Below are 12584 nucleotides of genomic sequence, written 5' to 3'. Positions count from 1 at the left end.
GGGAGATTTTGGCGGCACGTGAAGGTCATACGCGGTGTTTTCCAACGATCGGCAAAGACAGACTTAGGCGGACGGAGGTGGCACTTCTTATGGTATGGGCGGTGTCGATAGATGGTCAACGGAAGGTAACCTAAACTTAAGCCTAATGGAGGAGGAAGCTAATGGTCGTTCGAAACCCTAATGGCTTTGATACCATGTAATCTAGAATTTAGAGAAATATATTTGTTATTCATATTGAGTCAAAGGAAAGTTACATATTTATATAGAGAACAAAATAAACCCTAGACACTATGTACAATTACAATAAATGACATATGATATAAATATATATATATCATAACACAAGGAATACACAAAGACCAAAATGGTTTGAGTTGAAAATTAGTAGTGGTGGAAAAGATGAATGCTCGGAAACAAAATTGCACATGAGAACATAGTTGAACTACCAAAATCTTTTGGGTTAAATTGGTGATTTAAAAGTTTTCATCTTCGACTAACTCGTCAGCAATGCCTAAACACCATCTTATCACGGTATTTTCATTTTTTTAAAAAAATATTATTGATTATTGAATCGAAAAGTTGTGGTTCTTCAAGATTTTATATCGCACGATATCTCTAATTTTCGATTCAAATCTATGAGTGCTATTGTTTTATTGGATATTATATGAAATTTACCTTCAGCCATCAATTTAAGTTTTTGGGTTGAATTGGTGATTTAACATGGTTCTCCATACTTTTGTTTTGAATCCTACGATATGAATAATGTATCATACTATTTTAACAACGTTGTCTGGGTGCACTCATTAATCAAGGATTAGTGTTGTCTCTTAATTGTACTACATTACCGTGTATTATTTCATTTCGTTATCTTAATGAAAGGACCAGGACTTGTGTCCTTTTTCAAAAAAAAAAAAAAAGAAAAAAAGTGTCTATGTGGTGTGTGTATATATATATTATGTTATTAGAAACCAAACTTCCATTGTGATAATATGAAATAGTATGAAAGTCAACAAGAGCATATTAGAAATATAGTTATACATACGAAAGCTATTCCAAAGTCAACTTTACAAGCAGGGGATCCAAGTCAAGGTAATAAGACCAAGAAGATTACTATAAATAGTCATAGAGACCAATGATCAATCATACGATTACTTTTAGGTACACTTGTTATCTATAGAAACAACAAAACAAGAGGATGTTGTGAATTGTTTTATAGGCAAGATGTAGTTTATTATCAAAGGAGAAAGAAACAAAGCAAACAAAGTCAGTTGAGCTACTTTCTTATCACACGCTTTTTAAAATATATATATTTAATTTATAAATTGGGGTTTAATAACTTACATATCCCCGACTATCTCCATGAATTGAATTGTTGACAGCAACGACGAATAAGATGACTCTCTTCCTCTACTACACTTCATAGTCTTGTTTTGTTATTTTTTAATATTCTTGGCGATGATTGTAATTTTTAAGTCTTTATTAAGTTATTTGTAAGTTCCTTTTTGGAGGTGATGATGGTGCTAAGGGGTGTCAACTTAGTTGAGATACCCAAGTACACCTCCTGATACGTAGCTTTATGCTTGTTGTTTCCATTATACTTTGAGCATTAGTCTCATATCATTATCTTAACAAAGAGACTTGTTTCTTGTTCAACAAACATATCCTCGACAATCTTCTCTTTGTGGAGTTAGTAACCACATCGATAGAAGTTTGCCTACAGAATGGCTTAGTTCCAAGGAGATAGTTTTTATTGAATTGGGGATTATTTTTTGGATAACAGTTTTTCATTTTGACATATTTTTCTTTATACTACTTTCTAATGGTGATTTTTCATTTGTGTTATTTTTTTAAACTAGGCCGAGAAGCCCACGTTATCGAACATCAATTTGGACATACCGGTTGGTAGCTTAATCGCAATTGTTGGAAGTACAGGAGAAGGAAAGACATCACTCGTGTCAGCAATGCTTGGAGAAATTCCATCAGTTGCAGATTCTAGTGTTGTTATTCGGGGAAGTGTTGCATATGTTCCACAAGTTGCGTGGATTTATAATGCTACAGTAAGTTGGTATTACTTGCCCCAGGATATATTGATTAGATAGATATTGTTCTGCTTATTTCTGTTCAATTCTTACGTCGGATTCAAGCGTTTAACGTGCTTCTAAACACGAACTCTTTCTAGCATCTTTTCATATTATTTTGACCAAATAATACTATGATATTCCTCTTATTTGAATTTTATGCAAAAAAAATTCTAGTTTTTTTTTAAAACTTTTTGTCTAGTTTTATTTAAAACTGTTTTACTTTTGGGAATTATTAAAAAGTAGCAAAATGACGGAAATATTTACATTTTATAGCAAAATTTTAGATTTTTTTAATGCTAGACACTGATAGAAGTCTTTTAGTCTTTTTATTTTTATTTGTATTTTTATTTCTTCGTACTTCTTTTGGTTTTTAGCTTGTTTGGACATAGGAGTGCTATTGGGGTGTCAACCTAGTTGAGATGCCCAAGTACACCTCCTGATCCATAGTTACATGCTCATTGTATTATTCTCTTGTACTAACTTTTGTCTCATTATTATTATATTAATAAAGAGGTTGTCTCCTTTTCACAAAAAGATAGAAGTCTATCAATGTCGATCAGTCTCTATCATTGATATAATCTAAATTTTGCTATATTTTGTAAATATGTTGGTTCATTTTGTTATTTTGGAAAACACCCCTTTATTTTTCTTTCTAAATAGAATTCATTAACTGTAAATATTAGCATCAATCAAAATTATATTATTTTTGTTTTTGAAGAGACAATAGTGTTGTTACGAAATAATAAAGGGAGAATAAAAAGAGAGAAAAATTTACAAAACAAAATGGAAGCTTCTAAAGAACAAAAACACAGAAAGCCATAAAAAGGGACAGGAACCCAAAAATCTACAAGACGAGACTTGTTGAACAAGAAACAACTTTTGCATTGATATATGAATCAGAAGAAAAAGGTTAAAGGATACAAGTTTCCAACGGGAACGTGCATTGGCAACAAAATCAGTAAGAAGCCTAGGAAATACAATACGATAAAACAATGAACAACAAGCGAAGCAACCTCTAAGTAGGAAAACCTTCTTCAGATTGTTATTTTCTTCGTTTCATTCTACTTGGAGCTTTAGTCTCTTCATTATTTCAATGGAAAGTCTTGTTTCTTTAAAAGAAAAGGAAATCAACAAGCAAAACAATCAAAACACTCAAAAAATTGCAATTAAGAGTATTGTGCCCAGCTATAAGGAGGAAAGTATGACAAAGATATAAGATATGAGGTCTTGAAATCAATGAAAAGTCTTCAAACAGGTAAGTTCTCTCCCCTCCCTCCTCCCTCCTCCCTCCTCCTTCCTTCATCCTTACTGGTATTTGGCAAAGCCCCTTCTCTTCGATCTTTTCTGCCGTTTGCTTTCTTCATTTTAATTAGCACTCAAAATGGAAGTGGTGAGCTGCCAAGTCTTTCAGTTGCACTATTGCATCTTGCAAGAAGCTCACAGACAACTATTGAAAGTAGACTTACGTGGAAACCCAAGTACCGGAAGAAAAATCACGATATATTGTTCTTATTATTTTCTAATGAATTACAATAGTACAAAGAGGGAGAATAAATAGAATAGGGGCAAAAGGAAAAAAGGAAAAAATATTTTTGGTAAACTTTCCATAACTATTTTTTCCATGAACTAACAATTTTCAATGGTTGGAGAGACAATATAGTGGAAGGTTTGTTACCTGGAGTTTGAGATTGGATTGGTGAGGAGTCAACTATTTGGTCTTTCCTCATTTGATTGAGCCTTCTTCTACTATAAAACTTAAACTCCGAATTTAGATCAATATGATCCTTTTGTAATAATTCTCCCCCTGAATTAGAACTTTCTAAACTTGGCATTGTTGAACTAGCAAGATTAGGACAAACATCATTTTGGAGTTGGTTAGCTACATTCAAATTATGATCTTTGTTTAATTTCTTCCCCTGGAGAATTTTTGGTGAAAAAAGATTGGTTTTCCAAAAACAACTAGTCCATACTCACATAAAGTTTTTTGGTTTGAGGATAAAAACATATATACCTTTCGTCTTGATGTATAGCATAGAAAAATACATCTAATAGCTCGATGATCAGATTTTGATAAAAAATGACTAGATAGATGCGGTAGATGCACATAACAAATACACTCGAAAACTTTAATAGTTAAATCAGAGGGCAATTGAGTAGTTGTAAAACAATTTTTCAAAACAAAAAGTGGAGTTCTAAAATTCGATTTATTAGGTAGACAGCTGTGAGAATTTCCTTCCAGCACAAGTACTTGGGAATATTCATAGTAAACATTACAGCTCGAGCAACCTCGAGTAAATGCCTATTTTTGTGTCGTTCGTTGAAATATTCGGTCCCATTAGTTGAATGGAAAATACCTATTTTGGAAAATTGGGTTTCAATCATTTTGTAAAAACATGTGAAAACATCTCTAAGAAGTATGGACATGGATATGAGACGGTCACGGCGACGCGCCATTTTCTAAAAATCTAAGACTTGACACAGCAAGGACATGTTTATTAAAACATTTATTTTTAGAAAATTTAATAATCTCTATAGTAAAATGAAATTCATAGTAAATGAATTGATGTATATGTTAAAAAGACTTAGTTTGATCTATTCCACATTCAAAAGTTATTATTATTGTCATATATGTGTCTTTTTAGTCTATTCAATGAGTGTTCTATGCATGTCTAATGCATTTGTTGCACTACCAAGTTTTCGATACTTGTCTACCAAGTGTTTGATAGGTGTCCACCAAGTGTTGGAGTGTCCAAGTGTCAGACATGTGTCAGATATGTACACGCTAGCCAAACTAAAGTGACTATTCTTCTTAACATCCATTAACTCAGATTTTTTTTAGTGAGCAAACCCGACACAAGCGAGTATCATCGCCCATGAAAGTCACAAACCAACGTTTTTCATTTTGGATTACAATTTTATAGGGACCCAAAACATCACTATGGATTAAGTAAAATGGTTTTGAAGAAAGAACAAAAAGAACAAAGTGTCTAGACTACACTCTTAGGAGAATGGACAAAAAGGACAAAGTGTTTTTAAGGAGAAATGAAAGCTCTAAATTCGTACAATTTTTTTAAGACAAAAAGGTTTCTATTATTAATAATTTAGTAAAAGGAGACAAAGGCTCATAGTACAAGAGGATTATACTATAAGGAAAAAGAGAAAAGGATCAACAGACGTATCCGGACATCTCAACTAGGTTGACATCATATAATTATTACTAGGAAAAAATAATTGAATAATGAAGAAAGCAAGCACCAAACCCTAGAGTCTAGACTGGCCTTCAAATAGTTTTGGTTTCCTTTCAAACCAAATATCTAAACATGATGAATTTGAAAGGCATTGTTTTATTTATGAACCTTAAATTTTCTTTCCAGGTGCGTGATAATATTTTATTTGGTTTGGCCTTCGAATCTGCCAGATACGAGAAGACAATAGGTGTAACTGCATTGCAGCCTGACCTTGACATACTGCCCGTAAGTGTTTTTGTATAGTAGTCCTTGATTATTATTTCTATAATCCTGCCGTGAGCTTTTGTCTTTTTGTTGGCTGCTAGGGTGGTGATCTGACTGAAATTGGGGAACGAGGAGTAAATATTAGTGGTGGTCAGAAGCAAAGAGTTTCCTTGGCTAGGGCCGTGTACTCCAATTCTGATGTGTACATTTTTGATGATCCCTTGAGTGCTCTGGATGCTCATGTGGCTAGAGAGGTAGATATACCGTCATGATTTATTATCCTTTTTTTTATACGCATTTCTTTGTGTGAGAATTGGATGATTCTGGTAGCCCATGTCTGATAAACTTATGGCTATTTAATATCTTGTTGACTTCACAATGTTGAGGTTTTATAACCTATATAATATAACACTAAATTGACATCAATTTTTCTTCCTTCAATGAGTTTTCTCTAGTATTCATGTGGTTTTAGCTTTTAACTCGTAAATAAGTCCTATTTAATTGAGTTTAGTATTATTGGAAGCAATAATTCTATTAGGAGAGTCTGGTCAACAATTTTCTCTGAGATTTTACCGTTGATGTTTCAACTTTTGGTGTTAGGTTCACAATTTGATTATGTGATACTATTAGTCAAAGTGTGAGCCTAACTTCAAAAGTAAATTCATCGAGTGTGATGTACAATTGTTTACTTCTATGAGTAAATTAATCCCAAACTTCTGGTGTTATGTACAATTGTTTTGCTATAGGGTTTTACTCGAATTCCTTATTATGGTTTTTCCTATTTAAAAACAGAGATATTGTTTGGATTCAGTATTCTTTTTTATATGTTCTTTCAATAGAGAGACATTGAAATTTCTTGTTTGAGTTTGCTTGTACGATTCTCATGCTGTCATCCAACCATTGACAGGTTTTTGAAAAATGCATCAGGGGAGAGTTAAGAGGGAAAACAAGAGTTCTTGTGACCAACCAACTGCATTTTCTCTCCCAAGTTGACAGAATTATGCTTGTTCATGAAGGTGAGGTGAAGGAGGAAGGAACGTTTGAGGAACTTTATAAAAATGGCAGATTGTTCCAAAGGTTAATGGAAAGTGCAGGTAAATTGGAAGAAACTAGTGAGGAAAATGAAGATAGTCGAACCGTCGATACTAAAAGATCTTCTGAATTTCCTGCTAATTTGACGACAAATGATTTGAATAAACAGGATGTAAGTCCTTCTGAAAATCGTAAAGAACAAAAATCTGTTCTTATCAAACAGGAAGAAAGAGAAACGGGTGTTGTCAGCTGGAATGTTTTAATGAGGTAAGAATTTTTTTACCACGAATCTCATTGTCCATTTTTGTGGTTATATATATATTCCAATACATGAAAATCTTTGCAGGAATGAGTGCATTTAAAGTAGTAATAGAAAATCTTTTGTGAAAAATTCGAATAAGTCTTGTTTGCTGAATGCAAGAGCTATTAACAGACAGATTTTCACTGGGGCATGTCTCTTCTGTGGGGACAATAAGTCAACAACTTATCCTTCTTAATTTAAAGGAAAAATACATTTTTGGTCCTTTGGGTCTAGTTTTCATTTGGTCCCTAAGTTTCAAAAGTTGCAGTTTTAGTCCTTAAGTTTTGAGATTAGTATAGGGTTTTGAGTTGGGTATTCCATTTTGTTTCTTATAAAAAAAATTGGTTTCAATTTAGTTCCTATATTATAAATTGTTACAATTTTATGTTTGAAGTTTGAGTTTTGTTTCAATTTGATCCCTAAGTTTGAAGATTTGCACTTTGACCTTGATTTTGCACTAAATACTCACTTTAGTCAAAGATTTATCTATGTTAATCAAATTAAAATAATAATGAAGTGGAGTTTTAAAATTAATTTTTATAGTGATGAACAATGAACAAAAGTTAATTGTAAGTAGAAATTGAATCGGAGTGTGTGAAAAATCAAGGTTAGAAGTGTGAATCTCAGTACAGAGACCAAAAATCAATTTTGTTGCGCTCTCCTTCCATTTTTTTTCTATCACTCAACGCTTTTCTTTTGGCTCCTTCCAGATACAAGGATGCATTAGGAGGCCTATGGGTGGTCGCTATACTCTTCCTATGCTATGTTTTATCAGAAACTCTTCGAATTTATAGAAGTGTATGGTTAAGCATATGGACTGACCAAGGCAATATAGGACCAAGTGAAACATTATACTACAACATGATATATGCGGGTCTGTCACTTGGTCAGGTATACTCAACTAATATTTTGTGCATGCTTTAAATCTTTATCTTCTATATAAGGATAGTAATTTTTCTTTCATTAAGTTTTATTCCATATATATGAAACACAACTTTTGATGTCAGGTGCTGGTGACACTGTTAAATTCTTATTGGCTGATCATATCAAGCTTATATGCAGCCAAAAGGTTGCATGTCCTAATGCTTACTTCTGTTTTAAAAGCTCCAATGGTATTTTTCAACACCAATCCTCTTGGGAGGATAATCAATCGATTTTCAAAGGATCTTAGTGACATCGATAGGAATGTTGCCAGTTTTTTCAACATGTTCTTGGGGCAAATTTCACAACTCCTTTCTACTTTCATCTTGATAGGGGTTGTGAGCACTTTATCATTGTGGGCAATCCTTCCTCTTCTGTTATTGTTTTATGCTGCCTATTTATACTATCAGGTAATTCTATCGTTACTTTTATGGCATCCAACTTCTCTGATTTTTATTATTTAGTTATAGATTTTTATCTACTTTTGTTTTTGTGTATCATTCAATTTCTAATCCTTGGTTTGATTGAAATCTCGATAAATAAGAACATATTTAAACCCATTTTTAATTTTGAATTGACTCTTCAAATCCCATACTTCAAGTGGGTTGGGTTCAGCCCATATAGGCTTGGCTTGTCCTTGTAGGTGGGCTATTGGTAGATTTGTACTACGGTAAGTTCCTTAGAACTACTGTCCTCAACGTCTCTTACATACTTTGTTATAGGTAGCATTTATTATTATTTATTTTCTTTTTTTTTCCGTTTTAGAAAATGGTTCAAGGTCACAGCTTAATAGGTTATTTTCTTTTTGTCAAGGCTCATTGTGGCCTATAAATATTCCATCCCTTGTATTCTTTTGATAATAATAAAAATATACAAAAGATTCATATTGTGGTTTGTTCTCCCTAAACGAGGGTTTGCCACGTATACCTGGTGGTATTTTTTCCTCTTCTTTCATTAATTGTTATAAGAACCTTATTAGTTATTTCTTTCTAACACATTTTCTATTGATCTAACAATTCATTGTCAAGGAATGCTGACTAATCAGAACTTACAAACATGTATTAATTTTTTTTATTAATATTAATTTGAATTAAGAAACGTTTGAATTTGATTTCCATTTCTTATCATTAATTAATGAATTAACTAATCAGTAAGTAATCAAATCATTCAATTAGTTCCAAATCTTAATTAGGTAGTGTTTAATATAAGTTAATTAATTTGTATCGGAGTTCCTCTCTTTGAAATTAAGAGTGCTCATACCCATGGAGAAGGAAAAACTCTTGTGCTTCGATTGATCATGCTCGTACATGTGGAAAAAGGAAAAAAAAATATTTACAATAATATGGTTGTATTTATCTACCTTTGTTAATCAAGGGAGTTATTTTATTTTATTTTTATTTTTATTGTTATTCAATAGGAACCTCCGTTTTCAACTTCATCGTATCAATGAACATTTCTGTTTTCTATTAAAAAAAATGTTATTTTTTAAGCTTTGAATAGTGGGCTTATGCATATTCAAGGTTTAACTTCATTTTTTTTTCCTTTGCTATAGAGCACAGCTAGAGAAGTAAAGCGGCTAGACTCAATAAGTCGATCTCCTGTTTATGCTCAATTTACTGAAGCTTTGAATGGTCTTTCAACAATTCGTGCATACAAAGCTTATGATAGAATGGCTGAGGTTAATGGGAAATCTATGGACAATAATATTAGATTTACCCTTGTGAACATGAGTGGAAATCGATGGCTTGGAATCCGCTTAGAAGCTGTGGGTGGTCTTATGATATGGCTTACAACCACCTTTGCTGTCTTGCAGAATGGCAGGGCAGAAAAACAGCAGGAATTTGCATCCACCATGGGTCTCTTACTTAGCTATGCTTTAAATATTACCTCTTTGCTCACGGGTGTACTAAGGCTTGGAAGTGTGGCCGAGAATAGCTTAAATTCTGTAGAGCGTGTTGGGACTTATATAGATTTACCTTCAGAAGCTCCGTCAATTATTGAGAGCAACCGCCCCCCTCCTCAATGGCCATCATCTGGACTTATAAGATTTGAGGATGCTGTTTTACGATATAGACCTGAGCTCCCACCAGTGTTGCATGGACTATCTTTTACAATATTTCCCAATGAAAAGGTTGGAATTGTTGGACGAACTGGTGCGGGAAAATCAAGCATGATAAATGCCTTATTTCGTATTGTTGAACTGGAAAGGGGGAAAATATTTATTGATGGTTTCGATGTTGCAAAGTTTGGGTTGTTTGATTTGAGAAACGTTCTTGGGATTATACCACAATCCCCCGTTCTTTTTTCAGGTAAGCAATAAAAAATATGGTACCCGAGGAGCACTTAGCATTTCTAACTTCTAAAGGGCTCTTTGTTTCTTTTCTTGTAAATCAAATTGCATTAATAAACTAACTAATTATTATTTTCATGTTTCTTTCTCATTCTGTGAAGGAACTGTTAGGTTTAATCTAGATCCATTTAACAATCATAACGATGCTGATCTTTGGGAAGCTTTGGAGAGAGTACATTTAAAGGATGTCATAAGGAGAAATACCTTTGGCCTGGATGCTGAGGTATATTTTTATGAACTTTGTTTGAAATGTATCTGTTTGGTGGTGTGAATCAAATGAAATATTCAGTTGTCTATTTGCAGTTTGATTACCTATCTCAGCAGTTTTCTATTTAAATACTATGTTCAAACTTTTGTCAAAGTTGAGGTGGATATGTGATAACCCAATATATTGAAATATAAACAATAATACAAATACACGACAAACTGAACAATCTTGGACCCTCCCTTTCTCGAGCTTTGTTGTCCGAAATCACTCACTAAAATATCGTACTTCCCTATTCCACTTCCCTATATTGATAACAAAAAACCACAACATTTGCCAACTAATTACTAATATACCTTCATTTTAGTAACCATTTACAATTGGTTTCTCTTTTGTTCAAACCTGATGCAAGAGAATTTCCACAACCAATTTCCTGAAAGGTGTTGTATTCTAAATCAATATCACATTGGCAAAAGTTTCTGTCGGTTTCTATGCACATTTATACAATCATACTCAATCAGAAGAACAATATAATTTTTTAACTGAAGTGATTTTCTTTTCGGTTTTAGGTCTCAGAGTCCGGGGAGAATTTTAGCATTGGACAGAGGCAACTGTTAAGTCTTGCTCGAGCACTTCTTCGGAGATCAAAAATTCTGGTTCTCGATGAAGCAACTGCAGCTGTTGATGTTAGAACAGATGCTTTAATTCAGAAAACTATAAGGGAAGAATTTAAATCTTGTACCATGCTCATCATTGCACATAGATTGAATACCATCATAGATTGTGATCGGATCCTTGTACTTGAAGCTGGTCGGGTATGTTTGTGTGCTAAAGCATTTTAAATTAATAATAGATAGCTTTACTTTGCATTTTGTTTCAAGTTTATTGAATCCCACATTATTGCTCTTTAGGTTTTGGAGTACAACACGCCAAAAGAACTGTTATCAGCCGAAGAAAGTGCTTTCTCAAAGATGATTCAGAGTACAGGAGCTGCCAATGCCCAATACTTACGTAGCTTAGTATTTGAAACTGAAGGTGAGAAAAGTTTAGGATTACAAGAGAAGGTTTAAATGGATGAATAGAAGAGATTGCTTGCTGATGTAATTTGATGATATTACATCGTTGTGGAATAATTGGATTCTTGCACTAATACATTGCGGTGCAAACTCCAAAGGTTCAACATTTTATCTCAAGTCCTTAGTTCGGATGTTAACAAGTGTGACCCAAAAGTTATAACAAAAAATTCAGGGGCCCTTTAAGCCTATTCTTAACAATTTTGGACTTAAAAGTCTATAGTTTGAAAATTTAAAGATCAAATGCTTCAATTATAAAAACACTTGGGACTAAAAAGGCAACGAAAACTCAGAGATGAACTGTAGATATTTTTTAAAAGTAGTTTTTCCTAATTTATTTCATTTATTTGATTTTTTAAAATTTATGATTATTTACTTTACATCAGGTTTTTTAAAATTATTTAAATGTTATCTTTAGCTATCATGTAGAACTAATAATAAGTTATTTGAATCTTTTACCAACTAGTTAAACCAGTGATGCTTTGGTCCTTTAATTTCAGTCTATAAATCTAAAGTTTTCCTGTTCAAAATGTGTCTTTTTTGTTTGCATTCGTAATTAGAGTCCTTTGTATCTCTACAAGTATTAAATCGAAGTCTATAGTTCTGTTAAACATAAAAGTTTAGTTTTATAGTTTTTGTATCTTTTAATATTTATAATTTTTTAATAGTTATAGTAAAATTTTGGAATGTAGATCTCTATCGTGAATTGAGATGTCACCCAACATGCTCTAATAATCATAGAGAAAATAACAAATAAGTTGAAAAATAAACAATCATAACACATAAGAATTAGTAATTCAGATTGATGATATAACACCTATGTTAGAGGGGTAATTAGTCTAGAAAAGATAATCCACTAATATCATTGAATCAAGTGATTGCAATGTTGTCTTTATCTCTATACACTTACATCATAGTGAATGAAATAACATAACTTGATGGACACTTCGGCTCTTTTGAGTTGCAAGACTTCCTCTCTTTAGAACTTAGGTTCGTCATAAGTACGAGACACCCTTTAGAACTTAAGCTTGTGACTATTAGTGGTGATAAACTTAGACTCCTCTTGAGCTTGTGAGATCCCCTCTCATTAGATTGTATTTTTCCTTCTCTTTCTAAACTCTTTAACTTAAAAAGTGAACCTTAGGCTTTATGGATGAGAAATTGTTCTC

General features: G+C 32.8%; 1 protein-coding gene across 2 annotated transcripts in view; it reads left to right on the top strand.

The window, feature by feature from the left end:
- The window catches only part of LOC101220197 (ABC transporter C family member 2), a 43725-nt gene extending 32066 nt beyond the window's left edge, over positions 1–11659 (top strand). For both annotated transcript variants that reach the window (XM_011658224.2, XM_031887838.1), the window contains exons 18-27: positions 1857–2057; positions 5456–5554; positions 5635–5787; positions 6441–6832; positions 7577–7757; positions 7874–8197; positions 9340–10096; positions 10239–10360; positions 10912–11157; positions 11254–11659. In XM_011658224.2, the coding sequence (XP_011656526.1) occupies positions 1857–2057; positions 5456–5554; positions 5635–5787; positions 6441–6832; positions 7577–7757; positions 7874–8197; positions 9340–10096; positions 10239–10360; positions 10912–11157; positions 11254–11412 (2634 nt within the window). In that variant the 3' untranslated portion in view covers positions 11413–11659. The remainder of the gene's footprint in view (positions 1–1856; positions 2058–5455; positions 5555–5634; positions 5788–6440; positions 6833–7576; positions 7758–7873; positions 8198–9339; positions 10097–10238; positions 10361–10911; positions 11158–11253) is intronic.
- Positions 11660–12584: the final 925 nt, after the last annotated feature.

This window comes from Cucumis sativus, chromosome 6 (assembly GCF_000004075.3).
Source record: "Cucumis sativus cultivar 9930 chromosome 6, Cucumber_9930_V3, whole genome shotgun sequence".
NCBI lineage: Eukaryota > Viridiplantae > Streptophyta > Magnoliopsida > Cucurbitales > Cucurbitaceae > Cucumis > Cucumis sativus.
The sequence above is the reverse complement of the archived record's forward strand: the minus strand, read 5'-3'. Positions and strand labels throughout refer to the sequence as shown.